Consider the following 21,357-nt stretch of genomic DNA (forward strand, 5'->3'; position numbering starts at 1 on the left):
AGGCTTTTAGCATACCTCTTCCAACAAAAGTGAAATTTTTGATTTTTTGTAAAGTAAAAGGCAAACCTTCATTTACTTTCATTGTCATGGGAAAATAGGTTGAAAAAAAGAATAGCATAAGAAATGTACTTTATTCAAAACAGATTTGTAACAGCATTCGATGCAAAATGAATTGAACATCTTTTAATCAATTCACCAGTTCTTTTACACTCTTCAGTTGAACTGAGATATGAAATTGATGATGAAATAAGGCACTGGATGTTATACATCACGAATAGGAATATTTTTCTTGTGTTACTTATTATTTGATTCCAAGCTATATTTATATCACACAATTGAAGTGCATCTGACATTTATGTTTTGGAATAATGATGCACTGAATACTTAAATATAACCCACCTTTTGAAAAGGAGTATTCAACTATATATATACAATAAATAATACAACAGCGTTTTATAAAAATATAAAAATTTTAATTCTAGGCTCTGATTTAGAAATGGTGGAGTGTTGTATATTTTCTTGGAAGTATCTCTACTAATACCACCATTACAGTTATTATTGTAACTAGACAATTTGCACAAAAATACTTTTTCAAAGGAATGCATGGTTAAATTATTCTAGTATTTGTACAATATATACAATTAACCCTGTATATGACACTTTCGCCACTCTGTACATAGAACACTCATACGCTATATATGAGTGATTTCATCAATCACAATAAATTTTCTACAGGTTCCTACCAAAGTGCCTGATCTATAACTTAGGAGGAAATAAATGAATAAAAAAAAAGTAAATACCAAGTTTGAGGCCCTTCAAATATTAGGTAAGCACTATAGGGGAGCGGGAACTCTTTGCTGTGCTTATTTATCATGACATGGGGGGCGGGGATCTAGATGGTGGTGGTTATTTACATTTTTACACAAATGGTAATCCACACATTGTCTATGTTTCAAAATTAAAAGCAATTTTGGGGATTCCCACAAATAATGTTTACATTTAGGTACCCGCTTAGAACCGAGCAGGGGAATTACCGCGCGTTATTCGCTTGTCTAAATTTCTTTTGCCAATCTATTGTTTCTTTTCCGTACGATTTGACGTATTGTAAGCAAAGCAAAACAAAGCACGTTAATGTTTATGTTACCGTTGACACACTTTGGGCAAACTTAGACAAATCCAAGTTATTTCAGAAATTATTCGAAACTTTGAAAAATCTCATACAAATACTGAAGTACAAAATGTACATAAGTTAGTTAACGAGGTGTGGCTTAACAATGAGTTACAAGCAAAGTCCGACAAGGACTTACAATGTTTATGCAAGCATTGGAGGAGGGAGTAAGATATTTGCTTACTTATGCTGCCAAAGGGGTGGGGGGTAAATAATTGTAATAAATATGTTCACGTATTACTTGAACGGCCCTTCTTTCACAATTTTCTGGGGGGCTATTTGAAATTTAAAATTCACATGACCATAGGACCAACACAATTTTTAACAACAGTTCATTTACCATATCGCTTAGCTAGAAGGCGTATATTGTTGAAGTCTTTTGAAATGGAAATGAATCATGATTCGGAAAAAAAGTAGTTTGAAGAGAGTAGTTTGGTGTAACTTCAATATATACGTTTCGGAGAATCGTGATCCTGATTCTATTTTTGTAAAACGTTCACTATAGATTTCATTCATCTACTCCCCCATTTTTTTGTATGAGAAAGATCCCAGTCATAATTAGGATGTGAATTTATAAAAACCTTACTTGACTTCCTGACCATTCCCGATTTGTATCCATTTTGAACCATTTTCAATTGACGGTATTTGTCTGAAACTGCCTGTATATCAAACCTTTTAACAATTTGATCCCAGGGGGGATTTGTATGGGGGATTTGTAGTGGAATGACTGTCCAGTTTGTTGATTACATTGATTATTTTGCCCTATTTATTATATAAAGCATTTTGAAATATACTAGGAAATGTTGTAGATGAACAGGAATAGGAATCTTGAGAAAGAAAGTTCTGGAGAATCATCTCAATATTTCTTCTCAAACTGCACTTTCTATTACAGTTTTGGTTACACTCGAAAGTAATTGGACCAACACTAAATGCACCTTAACAGTAAACAAATATCGAATGATCCACGGATAATAATCACGAATTGCGAGGAATCAACAAATGCGTTATTGCCAGATTGTAAAAGTGCCGTTAATTTGCTCTGATTTTCTCTGTTAAATTGTAAATTTCAGGTTTGATTATAGAAGTACGCTAACCTATAAACGATTCGAAATCAGTTGACAGATTCAACAGAAATGTTGTGAATTTTCATTAGATAGAGAGTGAGTCCTGCTACAAATTGTAAGCTACTGTAGGTAATTTCCTTCTAAGTTGGCGACCAAACAATTTGAATATATTTTCTATAAATTAGAGAGCCTTACATAGGAATTTAGTTCCCCATCGATGGGTGAAATAAAGCTTTTTCAGTATTAATGTGTTGGTTTCTAAAAAATCAAACGTAATCTGATGGAACAGAGACATTTTCACTAATCGCTGCTAGCCTTTGAACTGGCCTCCGTACTTCACTATTTCCGTTACTCTGGTCCCAAGTCGAAGAAGGCATGGTTACAAGTCCAACCACTTCGTATGCCCTCTCGGGCACTGTGGTTGTGGATAAATCCGAATAGTAAGCACTACTGGGAGCACTAGACGTTGGAGCGTCCGGATCTGTATAAGCCGAGTTTTGGTAAGCTGGGCTGTTACTGTCTCTGTCGTTTTCTTCAGTAGAGCTCTCTCTATCTAGCTCGGCATACAGGGCTTCTCCTACACTATTGTAACCTGTAAATATTGAAATATAGATGAATACAGATGAGAGTGGGTTTACAAATAATTCTTATTTTTGAATAAGGTATATAGTGCCCTCACTATTGGACTGCTGAGCTACAGACTATAGTTCGTTCAGTATTGTCTGAGAGTAAAAGAATTTCAAGAATGCAAACATGTCGCTACATCGAAGAAAGCAACATAGTCGTGTCAAGCAAATAGCACTGCAATTCACCCTGAAAATCATTGAGATATGTCTACCCTCTATATCCCTTGAGGACGCCGCTGACGAGCCATTAAAATAGGGATATGCGACAAATAACGCGAAAACACCGACAAAGAATGCGAAAATACCGCTAAAAGAACTGCTCTGATATTACGTCTAAGATAATATTAATAGGCGTCGGACTGGGGGTATTAATATAAATTTTCCATTGATATATTCTGTATGATGAGAAGATAATTGAAATATGGTGAACACCAATTTTGTTCAAATATTTTATTTTGGGAAGGACAATTTATATTTCAAATAGTTTTTTATTATTTAGAATTGTTACCTTCTACAGATCTATAAAATAACCAGAATATTAAATTTACAAATAAATACAAATGTAAAAAGGGCAAAAAGTTACTGCATTTGATAAATTAGCCTTTTGGAAAAAAATCAAATTTGTCATTAGTTTGAATTAAAAAGATAATTTTATTAAAACAACGATAAAAATAAAATAAAAACAACAATAAAAATTAATTGGCGCTCCGGGGCGACTTCATTGATTCCAGTGGCGTATTTGCTTTTTCAGCTGCAGGAAAAACCTGCAGCACCACATCATCTGAAGATCTTGATCTAACAATGTCTTCTCTCTTATAAAACAAAATGTAGGGTGTCTCCAGAGGCTCCGATAAATTCAATGCATCGCCAGAACACTTCGTGACACGACTATTGTCGAACTTAAACCAGTCCGTTTCTTCTTTGACCAAGGCGTAATAATGACCAAATTCAACGCCAGAACCACAGTGAACAATGACTGCATGAATATTATAACAGTGGTCTGCTAGGTTGAAATGTTCATCTATTTCGAACCTTCCAAAGAGTTTCTTGCTTCCGTTAGAGGTTGAGTCACATCGGAAAAGTCTAGGGATATTTTTAAAAATGGCAATATTTTTTTTTAGATCGCTTTAGGGAAAAAAAGTTGACGGGTGATTATTAAACGAATGTAACTTACAACAAAATTTATTAAATGGTTTATTACGGCCCTACATCTATCGTGCATCGACGAAATGAGATTGTCAATGTCTTGTTGAGGTACATTTGCCCATTCAGCGATTAAAAGCTCTCTCAATTGAAACGTTGTGTGAATGTTCCCCATAGGCGGAGTAATTCTTCGTTGAAGCATGTCCCACACATGCTCGATGGGATTCAGGTCCGGTGATTGTGCTGGCCATGACAATACATCAACTCCTTCGTTGATGAGCCAGTCGGTCACTAGACGCGCGACATGTGGACGAGCATTATCGTGCATTAGGTGGAAGTTTTCACCAACAGCACCAGCAAACGGACGGACGATAGGTAGAATAATGGTGTCGAGGTACTGTCGAGCTGTGAGGGAGCGATTTGGAAAAACGAGATCGGTTTTGCCGCCGATCATGATTTCGCCCCATAGCATTACTGTACCACCTCTGTATGTGTGGATTTCCTGGACGTGTCTCAAACGTTCATTATTTCCAGGTCGTCTCCACAGTCTTACTCGACGAGAATCTGGATGAAATCCAAATCTGGATTCGTCTGTAAACAAAACTGTGGCCCAATCATTTGCATCCCAGTTTTGATGTTCTTGACACCACTCTAATCTTCTACCGCGATTGCCTCTCGACAAAGGTGGACATCTAAGTGGCCTTCTGTTGTGGAGATCTGCTTCATGCAGTCGATTTCTGACAGTATCACGACCAATGGTTACCTGGTGCGTCTGCTGTAACATGTTAACCAACTCAGGTGCTGTGATTGTCGGTTGTCTTCTTGCGGTTAAGACCAAAAATCGGTCTTGAACTGCAGTTGTAGCGCGTCCTCGCCCTGGATGTTGTTCGGCTGGACTGCCAATTTCACGGAAACGCCGCCACAATCGACCGATAACACTTTGGGAGGCCCCCAAACGAAGAGCTACATCGTTTTGTCGCATGCCACCTTGAAGAAGCCCTACAGCTCTATTCATCTCAGCCAATGGTAAGTGATGGCGTTCCATGTTAAAGCACAATATTTCCAGTTTAATTGCTGAGCAAGAACTGCATAGAATGTACAAACTCGACACTTTCAGATTATTCATTTTAGCAGAAAACCTACAGTTTGTAAAAAACTTGATAAAAGATTAGTTACCGTTTTTGCAGGCTTTGTTCAACCCATAGAAATCTACAGGGTGGTCGAGTGTACCAATTTAATCGACCTCATGCATTTATTTTTATTCTATTTCTGATTATAGGCAAAGAGAGCATAAATTTGTTCGGAACTTTTTGGTTATTGAAAGTTGTTATCAAACCAAGTACTTACCATCTTCCATATGGGTGTAATGATTTTCAGCTGGAAGAGCTGGAGGCGTATTTAACTGAGACGGAGAGTTTGTGCTTCTCCTAGATAACCATGACCAAACTCCATTGTTGGCATTCTGGGCATTTGGCAAATGTGGAAAGCTTGGAGAGGTGATTGTACTGATTTCTTTGTCCTCCGGTGTACTGATCGGAGGTCGTTGGCTAGTCATCCTTTGATTCAAAGATACTCCTCGTTCAGTTTCTGTGAAAAACAAAAAAGTTATTCTTGGAAAATCAATCAACCGATTAAATGTAAAGAGGTATGTTTGTGTAGAAATCCTATCAATGATATCTGATTCAGTTTCATAACGAACGTTTGGAATACAAACTGAATAGGAAAAAGTTGTTGTTTTGTTTCGAGTCCAAAAGTACAGAAATCTCTAGAAAATGTCTAGATCTCAGGAATAAAGTTGAGATGAAGTGAAAAACAGAGTAGGGTTCTTTTATGGTTCTGTAGCATTGAAACTACATTTAATATTGGAAAATGAGGTTGGAGACTTACCGCTTTCAACCGATCCCTTCATTCTTTTACAGTGTAGAACTATGATCATAACTATAGCACCTATCAGTGCTGAGGTAAGTGATACTATAACTAGAGTTAGAACCCAACCAAGTTCTCCGGATGTTTCTGAAACAAAAAGAACTAAATTTCAGTCGTGTTATGTTTTTTTCCAATTAATTTTTCAGAACTATTGAAGCTCTGAATCTTAAACTTTGCACTAAAAAATATTTATGAAATAACCTGGTATGTTCTATTCAATTGTGTCAAGGAGAATTCAGCTTTACTTTTCATAAATGAACGAGATTGGGTGACACATTGCTCGATGTTTCCAGGTTTATCAGTCGTGGTCTGCAGGTTTTTATAATAATAATAATAATATTTATTTCTTTAGTTGAAAAGTACAGTTGACAGAAATCAATGCACAATAAACAAAGAAAATGTCAATTATAAAAGTAAATGTAAAAACATAAATGTAAATAACTACATATACTTTCTCTGACCAGCATTAACCCAGGTTTCATCCATATAGTAAATTGTTCTCTGTTGTTCCCTATAATATTTAATTTTGGTCAAATACTCTCTCCTCCATAACACAATTTCCTCTCTATCCAATAATAAACTATTGCGCCCTCGTTTTTTCCATACAAAATTCAAATGTTTCAATACTTTATTTGACCGCTCAAAACTTGGCAATAAAACATCTTCATTTATTTCTGTGAGTACTTTGTCTATCGTGGGTATTTCATTTCTGAAAAAGTACTCATGCACTTTCCTCCTGACTGCATGTTTATCAACATCATCTATTGATTTTATAATGGTTTGACGATTCTGATTTGAATTCGGTTTGGAAAATGTATGATTTTGTTTATATTCCCGTAAAACATTGTAAATCGAAGCGCAACACACTCCAATTTTATCGGAAACTTTCGATACGACTTCGTCGACGTCTCGATTTCTTCCATCTCTTTCTAGAACACATTTAAAATCACTTCTTTCATGTCAACACTCAAATGTCTTTTTTTGGATTGTTTCCTGGCTGGACTCAAAGGATAGCTCACAGTGTCATCAGCAGTGTCTGTACTGGACATCTTGGAAAACAGTTTTAAACAATATACTATAACGCACGCCACACAAACTCGCAAACGACTGATTACAACCCTGTGCTGGTACCGAACTCGTACCAAGAAGGCGAATTCACCAATGAACGCTGCCCTTTCCATCTGACACTGGCCGATCACGTGAACATCACGCTTCGGTTTTGTTTTACTCTATCTTGGATTTGGATAGACTTCAGTTTGGTTTTATTTGCAACACCATTATATTCCTGTCAGAAAATTTAATTAATACACTGTAACAAATCTCAAGCCGCCCCTGACCGATATGCCGGTCAACGAAAAAAAACATGACATTACCGCAAAAGAATGCAACCGTCGGGAAAACTCTAGTCGAGTGATGAACCGACTACAGATTTCTAGAAAGAACCGTCACATTATATAAGCCCGGCTTTTCGAACCAAGAAAGCAGTTCAAAAAGTGAATCGAGCGGTAAAAGAAGGAATTCAAATAGTGGAAATAGTTTAGGCGTTAGTTGCTAAGTGTTAAAAATAAATTAGTGATTAGTGAAATATTATCGGAAATAGACAGTTAATTCATTAATTTGTTACAATACGTTAAGAAACGAAGTACTCTGCTACAGCTGTTTGTCTGACGACGATAAGCTCAAAAACTACCGAAATCATTTTCAAATGGTTCTCACCAATGTACGGAATGATTTAAGAGAAACGTTTATGTGTGTAATTCTATTCTGCTCTAACCTAACCTAACATAACCAACAAAGTAGCTAGATTTTGATGTCAGTGAATAGTTATTACGGTTGAGAAATATGCCTTTTTTACATTTTGGAGTGAAAATTCTGTAATTCTGTGAACCGCCCACCATCAACAATGACAATAATCTTATAATGAACGATTAATCCGATGAACTTGCCACTCAGTCTGCCACTCCGTAACTAGAATTCATGATTTATGGTCACAAAACAGCCACCTAACTCCTACCTGTGCCAAGTCGAGTCGAAAGCCATTATGTGACTCAGGAATAATAATATTATGACCTACTGCTTTGAATGTTGTCTGCGGGAGACCATTGTTGTTAACGCACTTACATCAACGGGTACGATTTCAATTCCTTGAGATTATGCGGAGATATCGCCTCCTACTTACTTCAGTTTCGTTGACAATAAATTCATTTTAATGGAACGAAACAGGTTAGTATCTACATAGTTGAAATGTTTTTGTGTATGGAACCAGATACGATATTTTTCTTAGAACAACTCACCATTATACAAATTCCTTTTAATGAATGAGCCTTTTAGTAGACCTTCTTACAATAACATTTTCTTCTCTTTGAATTGCTAAACATCTGTCAAAAATAATATTAGGAAGTTAAGTAGCAACCCACACATGTAGTAATTTTTTTAAGTGGTTTGATTACATTTAAAATAGATTTCGTTTTAACAATAGGAATTGACTTCACCTGTAAACGAGGTGTTATTGTGGTCTACTACGCCGAAGGGAAGCAAAGACCATAAAAAAAAAGAAGAAGAAGAAGAACAGGTATTATTGGAAATATCCAGTTTCAAAGAAACAAATTAAAATCCACTTTTTTTTGTTTGTCAATAACTCTAATCTATTTTTTCAACGTCACGGCTAACTTCTAACCTAACATCAAAGTTTTGAAAAATGAAAATTAACCTTATTTTTTGGACAGACAGCATATTTGCAGATAAAAGTCATCATGTATTCTTTGACTCCTTTACAATAATTAATATCCCTGGTTATCCTAAACGGTATACTTATCGTTCTTGTAATCCATTCGGCTTGAAATTCAACAATTTCGAACACTCCTTCATGTTCTACCGACAACCAATAAAATTAAGCGATTGCTGGTGATGAACAAACCCATCTCATAACAAAATTGTTACCAGAGGTGTGTTTAAAATTAGAAACAGCTAACACTCAATTACGACGGCATTATTAAAATACAGTTACGTGATATCGAAACAATGTATCACGTATAAATTATACAAGACACTCAATAATAATTGGATCTGTTTCGGACTGAATATGTCCTTTCGAAGAAGGCTGTGTGGGTAGCACTAAATTAATCTTTGGTCTTTGTGTCAGATATAATGTTTTTATCACTACACAGCTTATATCTTTCGTGGAGTTATGCCTTGTTGTACAGGGTTGTTATAGAGTTATAGAGATTTTCTGAAAAATGTACATCAGTAGTATAAACAGACCTGCCAGAATGAAAATGCAGTGATGTACTAAATCATGAAACAAAAAGTACTAAATTCGGAGAAAATGTACTAAAAAAAACTCCACATTGTTACTGTCTACATACATATATATATATATATATATATATATATATATATATATATATATATATATATATATATATATATATATATATATATATATATATAATAACAAAATAACTAAAAAGAAAAATTAGTATATACAAAAAACAACAAAAAAAATAACAAACTAAATCTATATCACCTTTATAGAAACTAAAAAAAAATTGTCATATTTGTCTGAAAAGGGTAAATTTTTGTTATGTGGACACCCGGCAATTTTGAAAAAATTTTTGACTGTACTTACGTATGCGTAGATTACGAATCCGAAAGAAAAAAGCGGCGCTCTCCCTTATTTAAAAAGTTACGGCCCTTCAAAGTTCAGAAAAGGGCAACTTTTCAGCCTTCTTTTTCACTAAATAAACTATTTAAAAACACAAGCATTCATTCACTAGGTCACCTTTACACCTTATTCCTCCTTCTTCAATACTTTTCACTTCAATAATCAACATTTTTCTTATAAAAAACTTAATTTAAAAACGAATGCTTCTCCTGGTGGCATTATTCTATTTTTAGGTTTAAGTTACTAGTGACATTTCAGAAAAAAGCGGTTGGTATTTGCCGTCGCCTACTATTTCAAATTCGTAATACACCACCAAAAACCAATTTACGATCTAAAGAATGAAGGTAAAAAACATTTGAATTACTTCAGGAATATGGACTGCATCAGTCGTACCAACCATATCATTAACCTTAAAAACGTAAAATACATGATATGTAACCAAAAAGCAGCTCCGTACATTTTTTAACATTTTTATAAGAAAAATGTTGATTATTGAAGTGAAAAGTGTTAAAGAAGGAGGAATAAGGTGTAAAGGTGACCTAGTGAATAAATGCTTGTGTTTTTAAATAGTTTATTTAGTGAAAAAGAAGGCTGAAAAGTTGCCCTTTTCTGAACTTTGAAGGGCCGTAACTTTTTAAATAAGGGAGAGCGCCGCTTTTTTCTTTCAGATTCGTAATCTACGCATCAAAATACGTAAGTACAGTCAAACATTTTTTCAAAATCGCCGGGTGTCCACATAACGAAAATTTACCCTGACTTTAGTTTTTAATAATGTATGGAGTCCATGTTATACAATTATCGTTTTTCAAGTGCCTTGCATAAAAAATTTCTTGTTTTTGTTTTGATTAAATTTAACTGTGAAAATATTCTCTCAACAGTAGCACTAGAATGGGGAAAACACAGTATAGCACTAATAAATGTCTCCTGAGATGGACTATACTGCCACTAATGTGTTTTTTACAACTACTGAAGGAAAGTTTTTTCGTTTTTGGATCGAATCCATTTAAAGTTTTCTCGCCATTCTTCCCGAAATTTTTGCTTACAAATGCGTTTTCTTTTCCTTGGCGGATATCCCTCTTCATTTTCAGACTCAAATTATCTTCCTGTTCCATATTATCGTTGTTATGGTTAAAATAAGTGTCTCTAATCTCTAATTCTGCTTGGCTAATATCACTGTCTGTCAATTTCTAAAACACTACTTTCATTTTCATTGACCGGTTCTAGTTCTAAAAGCAACCTGCTTCTTTCTCGTATAACAAACCGTTATACATGATTATCAATTATGATTTACAATTCACAACTTACTTACCAAAATGGCCAACACTTTTTACCGTGTTTTACATTTGTTTACAATTCAAATATGGCAATTGACAGTGACAATTAACGATTCTGACAAGAGCTTCTCATTTGTACTAAAAATTGTACTAAATATAAATTATTTGCTAAAATGTACTAGATATATTAAATGTAACACTAACGTACTGAACATTGGCCGAAATCACTAGATCTCCCCAACACACGTTCTTCAGTGTTGATTATTACCACATTTAAAATTGCATTTGCGTGCGAATTTGCACATATCGCGAGAAACTTCATTAGCAAAATTACTTTATCTTGAAGCGAGTAGCCGCCGAACTCTTGAGGGTAATTTATATGTGTAAGCCGGATACATAGTGATTGATTTTGGAGCAAATGACTTTTGGAATAGCAAAAACAATTATGGGAAAATGGAGTGCTTTGAAAAATGAATACACTTCTAGATATACAGTTGGGGCACTCTAAGATTACACATGTCTCGTCAATAATATACGCGAAATACATACTTTTATATAATATCTGTTATATGTTATATTGTAATTGTTGATAGAGAGAACTGCCATATTGACATTCATACACAATCAATCCATGTAACTATTGTTCAATAAAAGGTATTTGTAAACTTTCTGCAAAGTATTTTTCATCTTCTGGCGTGTTCAAAGGTATCCAAACCAACATATGGTGCACTATCAACAACTACACCAATCAACACCCTTTCCTTCTACAAGTGAAAAAAGCAAACGAAACAGTAAAAACAAGAGTGCTTTGTTGTTCATTGGGTAAACGGCTTCTTTGAAATTCTTTTCAAACCAGTTTTTTGAATATTTTTAAACTTGTATCACTTCATGTTGCATTGGTCGCTTTTGCCTCGGTTTTTTGCTACTTAGGATCCGTCTGACTACCCATTTCTTCCAAGTCCGAAGCCTCATAGATTTATGGGGTTGTTTCTTTTATTTCATGACTCTCATTTCAACAATCCTGTTCCTCCAGCATGTTCTTGATCTGGTCTTGATCTGCCTACAGCTGAGGTCCCAGTTGTATAGTCCTATTTTGTTGTGCATTGCAACGTTCAGCTCCATCAAAATCTACAGTTAATATCTCCTACAATTAACCTCACATTCTGTTATTTTCAGAGAAATTTCATGTACTTTTTTTTCGAGTACGAGTTTATCCTGTAGAATTTCTTAATGGGCACATTTAACATATACTGAACAACATTCTGAATTAATTCCATCAATAATTTCTCAACTACTTCATTTTTCTCGACTCACCACATGTCAGATGAATGAAAAACAATTGACGAGCGAGTGAATCAACTCTGCTGCCACACCGCAGTCGTTATATTTTACTGTTTTAATTACCCATATAATTACAAGCAAATATCAACATTTCCCATATTCTATAATAAATTGCTCTTAGTGTTCGTGAGCATACTGCAAATTTGCCGCTTTTGTTTTTCCCAGAAGGTAATTATAAAATGGTAGCGAAAATGGTAGCTACGGGCAGCAGCCCGACTGAGACATATATGCTTCATTTGTTTCTCAAAAATGTTGATGATACTGCAATTAGTTGTAAAATGATGGCATTACGGGTGAAGTACTCTATGGGAAGAATGGAAGCAAATTAGCTAAGCTCATAACCATGGGCGTCCATAGGGGTTGTAGGGGACTGTTGCCCCCTCTTGCAGGTTTGTCACATGTGCTGCTGTTGGGCAGAAAAAACATGTCAGTTCTGATTCCACGTCGTAAAACCAGACTATAGTGACGAAGCGGATAGAACCTAGTAGAAAATGAAAAACATACTATAGAATAGTTACAAAACACATACAATTGAACTCGGATCCAATAAAGTCCAAAGAAAATGCATTGCATTTATTGCATAAAGCATAGCTCAAACCATACATAAGTTCATCGCGACCCAGGAGTTGGATCTGGAGGAATGTGTTAGTCTTGGCTTTGATGGTTGCTCAAAAATTTCTGGAAAGCAGAATGGAATTCAGCCTACCTTGATGAAGAAGTGCAACTACAACAAAGCTTCATTTTTTACTGTGCGTCGCACAGATTGAATAGAGTCGTGAATAATTTGAATATTTTGCCAAACGTCCATAATACTATTCAAACAATAAAATACATTGTTACTGTCCAAAAAATTTCTTGGACATAATGCAAGCTTTGGAAACATTATCAATCGGAGGTAATTGTGCCACTACAAAAGCGATTTATCAGCTCCATTTGGCGTCTCGCAAGCTAGTGTTTATTGTGGCACTGGTTCTCATAGTAAAATATTCATAATTTCTGGCGCCATTAATAAATACATCTCAATCGATACAAATGGATATTCTGAAAGAAATGCAACATCCAACGAATAGTTGACATAGTTAGTTGTGTCAAGTGTCAAGAAGTGGAAAATTTGACTGAAACAATGAAGCTGGAGGCGACTAAAATGGCAGAGGGGCTGGGTGTGCAATTACCAATCCCGCTTGAGGTAACAGCTCCACAGAAATCCACCTACAGATAGTCCTGGTGGCGATCCATGGTGGACCCGTCTCTGAGAAGTTTTACTTAAGAAAACATACCGGCATACGGTTCAAATTCAGTACGTCCAGAAATAAACTGGATGTGGTAAAACAGAAAGCCTTAATTTATTTGTAGGACCTAACAGGAGTTGAGTGCGAGTTAGAATTGTGGTTGAAGCTTTGGAAAGACAAGGCAGCATCAACTGCTGAAAACGTTAGTAGCCGACTAATTTGCAGACTGTGACAAGTTTTACCTTGCATTAAAAATGTCCTCCAGATTGTCATATCTTACCATGAACTATCTGCATGATTGAATGATCAGCTATAAAGACTATGCACGGGAGTAGAGTGCTAGGTTACGATGGCAAAAATCCATAAATCGGGCTATGAACTGCTACTCACCTAGCATATTATTTAGATCTATCCCCTGTGAATACTCTCTGTTTCCATACCTGAGGAATGACTGAGGTCATTATCGAAACGAATATTTTGAGGTTCTTGAGAATATCTTTTATTTTGGAGGATTGAAAAAAATTGGAGAAACGCTGTACCGAATATATCGAACTGTCGTCCCTGTTGTCATTGAAATCAATAATGAATTTATTTCCACCATTGGTATGGAAGTGTCCAATCTCCATATAGTTGTTTTCAACCACATATAATTATTTTTTTAATCCTTTTCTGCCAGTCTGCCAGTTCTGCAGTTTCTGCCAGTACTATGTATTGGTTTTTTTGGCATTTGAGAGTGCCGACAACTTTAAATGTGCACAATATCGTTTACTTCGACTTTATGGTTTCTGTTATATGATGGAATCAGCCGAAAATCCATAACTAACGTATTCTAAAAACACTTTATTGTGTGATTTTCACTAGATAGTTTTACAAAAACGCAACACGTGTTTCGCCATACAATGGCTTCCTCGGGCCGATAGGCAATTAGGCAAGTTCATTGAATATGCCAATTCCATCCACCCGTCAATAAAATTCACCACGGAGGAGGAGGTGAATAATTCAATGAATTACCTTGACTTAACCATTACGAAAAATAACAATAAACATGAATTTGCAATTTTTCACAAACTATCGTACACAGACATTATGATACATGATTCCTCCACACACCCTTACCAACCTAAAGTTGCTGCATTCAATAGTATGCTTCACAGATTATTGAATATTCCACTGTCTGATAGGGAGTTCCAGAAAGAGCTGAATTTGATCAAACAAATCACGGTTAATAACGTTTACAAAGTAGATATTATAAACGCTATTCTTACAAAAAAACTTCAAAAGCAAGCCATGGACTTGGTCTACCCATATTCAAGATGCGATAACGTCAGTTATAGGACATTGGCATATTTGGGTGAACCAACCAGGAATATCGCCCGTTTTTTGAAGAAAGAAGGCGTAAACGTGGCTTACAGAACGAATAATAATCTAAGTAAATTCATTCAAAACAATAAAGACAAAACTTCGTTGTTTTATAGATCAGGAGTATATAAGCTGACTTGTGGCTCTTGTCCGAAACTGTATATTGGCCAAACTGGAAGAACATTTTCCCAAAGAATTAAAGAGCATAGAAGCAGTTTTATAAATAGAAAGACCAATTCCATATTTTCAAACCACCTATTAGCAGAAGGACATGAGTTCAATCAGGAATACGATGTGTTACATTTAGAAGAGAAGAGTTTGAAACTCAATCTTCTAGAATGTTTAGAAATCAATAGATTCAGGAATTCGGGTCATTTACTGAATGATCAATTATAATTAAATAACTCCTCGTACTATTACTGAAAGATACTGAAAAACTTTGCCTTTGGTATTTGTAATGGAAAACTATGTTATTGTTTTCAACTGTGGGTACATATCTTTTATGAGATGTGCAAGAACTCCACCACGATTATCTACATCTAATTTATATCTGCGAGTCACAAGTCAAGCATATGCAGCTTTTGTTCTTGGATGAGTAATGGCCACGTTGTCTAAAAAAGTAAAAAGCGCACGAGCAAAAAACATAAATAGATACTCGTGTATAGAAACAGGCACCCCGCATATTATTAAATCTTGAATATTTTTATTACTATCATTCTGAACATCTTCTCTCAGGCGACTAGCCACCATTGCAGAATAGCTACTGTCCTAGATATCTTTTCGAAATAATCAGTGATTCTTTATTAAATTCGAAAACAAAGATAATACTTTCATACGAAAATGTAACCAGACGCGTTATTATAAAACCAGTTTGTCTTTATCTTCGGAACAACTGAAGAATCCATCGATTCTTCGCTATCTCAGATACTGAAAATATTTCAACTTCATTTGCTGCAGTGTCGTAGGTGGTTCGGTGGAATTTATTGCTTTTTCTGGCAAGATAGCGCCCACCTAAACGTGAAGTCAAGAGTGCTTTGACCCAGTCTGATAATGTTTGACAGAAAAGTAAAACGAAATTGCGAATTCTCCGATAAAATTTGTGTTTCAGAATATATTTTTTTTACAACTGTCATTAAACGTGACATTTTCAATGGTTGTCAAGAGTATTAAAAGATGATGTTTACAAAGTAGTGCATTGAAAATGTTTTCAACACTAGTGATAATAGTATATTATATACCTAGGGTGAGAAGTGAGCTATTATTTACCGAGAATTTTTTTCACTACTAATATTGATATATTAACAATTTAAATTTTGGCATTAGTAATTTTCTATCAATTTGTTGAATATATCGGAATATCGAGTAGAGTGGAGCGTGTTTCTAATCAGACTGGCTTTATTTTGACATGTGTCAAATTTTGATATGAATCTAGGAAATATCTCATTGCATTTTTGATATACTTCAATGTTCCACTTCTCTCATCGTTTCTGTATGTTCAGAACTTAGAATTTCTCAATTCTGCATATAGTGAGAAAAAATTTCCTTGGTTATATGATAACCCAAGGCAGCTATGAATTGTTGCATGTCAAATTGAAACGGTACAGTTTCCATGTTGAATACGCGATGTCGATGATAAGCGCGCAACATCTACTTAGGCCATGAAAACGTTTGCCGGCGTTTCCATGACAACCAAACACTGTACAATGATTATTATTGCTGTCAGTTTGCCAAATGCGGTTTTAATTCAAATCTAGATGTCATTTTGAAAAAGTGGTAAATTTTCGTTATGTGGACACCCGGCGATTTTGAAAAAATTTTTGACTGTACTTACGTATTTTGATGCGTAGATTACGAATCCGAAAGAAAAAAGCGGCGCTCTCCCTTATTTAAAAAGTTACGGCCCTTCAAAGTTCAGAAAAGGGCAACTTTTCAGCCTTCTTTTTCACTAAATAATCTATTTAAAAACACAAGCATTTATTCACTAGGTCACCTTTACACCTTATTCCTCCTTCTTTAACACTTTTCACTTCAATAATCAACATTTTTCTTATAAAAAACTTAATTTAAAAACGAATGCTTCTCCTGGTGACATTATTCTATTTGAGGTTAGTTACTAGTGACATTTCAGAAAAAAGCGGTTGGTATTTGCCGTCGCCTACTATTTCAAATTCGTAATACACCACCAAAAACCAATTTACGATCTAAAGAATGAAGGTAAAAAACATTTGAATTACTTCAGGAATATGGACTGCATCAGTCGTACCAACCATATCATTAACCTTGAAAACGTAAAATACAGTGATATGTAACCAAAAAGCAGCTCCGTACATTTTTTAACATTTTTATAAGAAAAATGTTGATTATTGAAGTGAAAGAAGTGTTAAAGAAGGACGAATAAGGTATAAAGGTGACCTAGTGAATAAATGCATGTGTTTTTAAATAGTTTATTTAGTGAAAAAGAAGGCTGAAAAGTTGCCCTTTTCTGAACTTTGAAGGGCCGTAACTTTTTAAATAAGGGAGAGCGCCGCTTTTTTCTTTCGGATTCGTAATCTACGCATCAAAATACGTAGGTACAGTCAAAACTTTTTTCAAAATCGCCGGGTGTCCTCATAACGAAAATTTACCAAAAAGGTATACTTTTTTATTATTAGATTGTGTTTAATTTTTTAATGGAATGATATTTAGGCTGTTATGGTAATTGGTGTTGCCGGTGCCTACAGAACAGATGAATTATGCAATATGCTCCTAGACGATTTAGATGTTTGCGATGATATTATCATAATAAATATTCTCAATTCAAAGAACAGAACATCAAGGAAATTTGTTGTTGTGGAGCTACAATGGGTTAATGTTATTAAAAAATACTTAGCTAATAGGCCAACTGACATTACAAAACTATTTATTTTATACTGTAAAGGTAAACATATTAAACAAAATAATGGGCACAATACTATTAGTAAAGTACCATATGTCGTGGCTAATTATCTCAAATTAGAAAATTCTGATTGTTATACTGGTCATTCTCTAAGACGTAGCTCGGCAACACTTCTCGCAGAAAACGGAGGAGACTTACTAAGCCTGAAACGGCACGGTGGGTGGAAGTCGGCTGCAGTGGCTGAAGGATATATCGAGGAATCAATAGCTGATAAGAAGAGAATCGCCGATATAGTGCAAAAATGTAATTTACCCAATGAATCTTCAAATATAACTTCTTCTGCAAGTCAAGATGCTGTCTTAGAAAACGTCCATGTTGAAGATAGTTTAGTGGAAAAAGGTAATGAATGCGTTCAAAATACGAGGATTGTTTGTAACACAGAAGTGAATTTACCTGGTCTAAATGTTAGTTCCATTAATACAGGAAATGCTGGAATACACATGATTTGTCACAATTGTACAATTATTCATAATTTCAAATAATTTTCAAGCGTATTTCCAATGTTCAATTTCCTACTTCTAGTTGAGAATTAAGTTAACAAAAGTTTCTGTGAATATCTTTGAAGTTATATAATTGTTCTCATTATTTGCCTAGGTGTTTTTTTATTATCATTATTTACCAAGGGTGAGAAATATTAATTATCGTTAAGGGAATGGAGTAAATAAAAGCAATTTCTCAGGTTAGTAGTGAAAAGAAGTATTTTTAACAGGCTTTTTCGACCAAATAGCAATAAACAAAACATAATTATTCAACTTTCAAGAGTATGAAAAATAGATATACATACAATTACATTATTATTATCATTCATGAACATTAATATGAAAAGTACAATTAGAACAACTGCTGATATTAATACCTTGCGATGTTCAAAAGCCTTGTAATATATTTGAACTAGCTGTTTCTTAATATCCGTTATATTTGCTCCTGATTCTGCTATCAAAAAAGCAGAATACCTTCTGAAACAGTGATCTGTATATTCCTTTTGTTCCGGGAGGTTCAGAAACTCAGGAATGGTAGAGGGCATTTTTCCAAACGTGTTTATATCAACTGGGTTGGCACTGCATTTATAATTTGAGTATTTCAGAAAAAAACTTGCAAAATTCACAAAAAAAACAGGTGTATATGGGACAAAACTAAATATTTACAATGCACAAAAAATTTACACAATGAGGAAATAATTTAGATTCCTCATTCCTCATATTTTCAATTTGACATGTAGTCATTCATATTTTTCCACGTATAGACTAAACAAACATAGATATAGATTGCTGGGAATTTCAAAATTTTATTTTGTTAAAATGAGGGCCTACATGATTCGGTTCTATCTAGATTAAAAATTAGGCGAAGAATTCTTTTCTGAGCTATAAAAACAACTAAAAAAGGAGAATTGAAAATGATTAGCTGAAAATAACAATTATATTAACCAAAATAAACCTGAAATGAAATAATAGTGAAATAAAATACAAGTAAAAATAGAACAATTGAATAAATAAAAATGAAGAAATAAAAAAAGAAAATAAAAATAAAAAAGTGGAGAGATTCCAAGTCACGTTAGTTCACGACGTTTCGATTGTTAGTGTCTACAATCGTCTTCGGGTGATGACTGGACTGATTCCTCCGAGAGATGACTATTTATAGGTCGTTCGAGTACTTTCACTTATCACCGCTTTCCATTTTCCGCTTCACTGGTTCCGTGGTAGATGACCGTTTTGGCGGGAGTTGGCCATTTTTCGCTTGATGATGGGTTTCCATATGTTGCGTATTTCTACGCTGGCTTGGCTGAATACATTGTTGGACAACATGTATGCGGCTTCCTTGAATTTTCTCCTAAACCAATGTTCCTCTCTGTGCAATATCTCAGCTTGGGACCACTCGATGTTGTGTTGATGGGTCCAAACATGGTCTGCTATTCCTGATTTGCTGGTTTCCCCTCGCTGTGTGTGTTTCTTGTGCTCGGCAATGCGAACATTCAATGGCCTCTTAGTTTCACCAATATAGAATTTTCCGCACTCACAGGGTATCCGGTAAATGCAATTCTTGGAATCGCAGTCCGCGTTTGGTGGCCTGGTTTTCGTGAGGCTGCTACGGATAGTGTTACCGGATCTGTAGCAGGTTCTGATGTTGTACTTGGAACCAATTCTTCTTATCCTCTCCGATAATCCTCTGATGTAGGGAAGTGCAAGCACTGGTTGTGACGGCTTCTCTTCCTTGTGAGGCTCCTGCTGTCTTCTAGCCGAAGTCTTTTCTACCATCGCTTTGGAGTAGCCATTCCAAAAATGATCTTCAACGGAATGGCTACTCCAAAGCGATGGTTTGGAGTAGCCATTTATTTTGGTTAATATAATTGTTATTTTCAGCTAATCATTTTCAATTCTTCTTTTTTAGTTGTTTCAGGGATTTCAAATCATTTTATATAGTAGACAATGGAAGTCCGAACTAGTGAAATTCCCCACAAGATGATATTGTATGACAATGTAGATTGAACCATAGAATAATACACGTTAATCAAAGATTTTACATTCAAATCCTGATGTAGTTGCAATAGTGCATAAAATCTGCTGTTAAGTTTTCTAATCACTTGGTTTAAATGAAATTTCCAAGATAAATTTGTGTCAATGTGAACACCTTAAAATTTGGTTGTTTCACTTGGGAGAATTGTGACATTATTGACTAAAACCTGTATCTGGTTTAATAAATCTTTTTTATTATTAAAAAACTTCTATTAATATTGATTTTTCTGCATTTACGACAAGCTTATTATCATGACAACATGTCGTAAGATTATTGCTGACAAAATCCCTGAGGAACTCCAAGTGAAGTGTCAAACATGTCCGAATCAACATCGTTCCATTTAAAGTATACTCTTCTGTACCTTATATATGACAATATTCAGTTCAAAAATAATGACACCTTTGCCTTTATTGAAAGGCCGATTTTTTCAACTACGACACTGGTTCATTGTCTGAGAGTAAAATAGGAGTTGTTTACGATATCGGTAACGAAGGATATGATGGCGGCGCTTCAGGTGAAAAGACTCGTGTCTGAAAGGGTATAATTAAGGGGCTTATCACAAGAGCTGCTTAGCCACGTCCGAAGATGATATACAATAATCTTACAGGTAAAACTACTGGTCTGACGCGACGGCCTGATGATAATTTAGTTTTGGACAGTTTATACCTGTTTTGGTCGTTATACTCGCGATTCAGGCAGTTCGCTCTTCAGTTATTGATGAAATATTTTTAATCTGGACAGGGCGGATTTGCAGCATCTTCACCGGCATCTAACGAACACCTCAGGAATTTTTGGGTCCAAGCAACTCGAGAGAAGATACGAAAGACCAAATTTACATACCTCATACAGGGTGAAGTGGCGAAAAATTTCTATTTCATCGTTCTTCGGAATAGACTAAATGGCTGAATGAAAAACCAGTTTTCGGTGGTAGTATATAATAATAATATAAAAATTTGTTTGCATCATGGATCATACCTTATAAAAATGACCAAATGAAAGGCTCAGATGGATAATGGAGATCTGAAAATACATGTTCTTGGATATTTTACTGTTCATCCGAATGCGTCTTTGAAAAATTGTAAGAAAAACCTACCAGTTAAACCCAAAACCGCTCACC

At 35.1% G+C, this 21,357-nt stretch overlaps 1 protein-coding gene across 1 annotated transcript in view; it reads right to left on the reverse strand.

The window, feature by feature from the left end:
* Positions 1-451: 451 nt before the first annotated feature.
* Positions 452-21,357, reverse strand: part of LOC111516079 (uncharacterized) — a 129,256-nt gene continuing 108,350 nt past the window's right edge. Inside the window, exons 3-5 of the mRNA XM_023172264.2 lie at positions 5,889-6,014; positions 5,349-5,588; positions 452-2,824 (exon numbers count right to left, since the gene is read on the reverse strand). Of these exons, the coding sequence (XP_023028032.2) occupies positions 2,499-2,824; positions 5,349-5,588; positions 5,889-6,014 (692 nt within the window). The 3' untranslated portion in view covers positions 452-2,498. The remainder of the gene's footprint in view (positions 2,825-5,348; positions 5,589-5,888; positions 6,015-21,357) is intronic.

Source organism: Leptinotarsa decemlineata, unplaced genomic scaffold (genome assembly GCF_025532065.1).
Source record: "Leptinotarsa decemlineata unplaced genomic scaffold, Ldec_3_MD MMD2_tig00000035_RagTag_RagTag, whole genome shotgun sequence".
In the NCBI taxonomy this organism is placed as follows: Eukaryota; Metazoa; Arthropoda; class Insecta; order Coleoptera; family Chrysomelidae; genus Leptinotarsa; species Leptinotarsa decemlineata.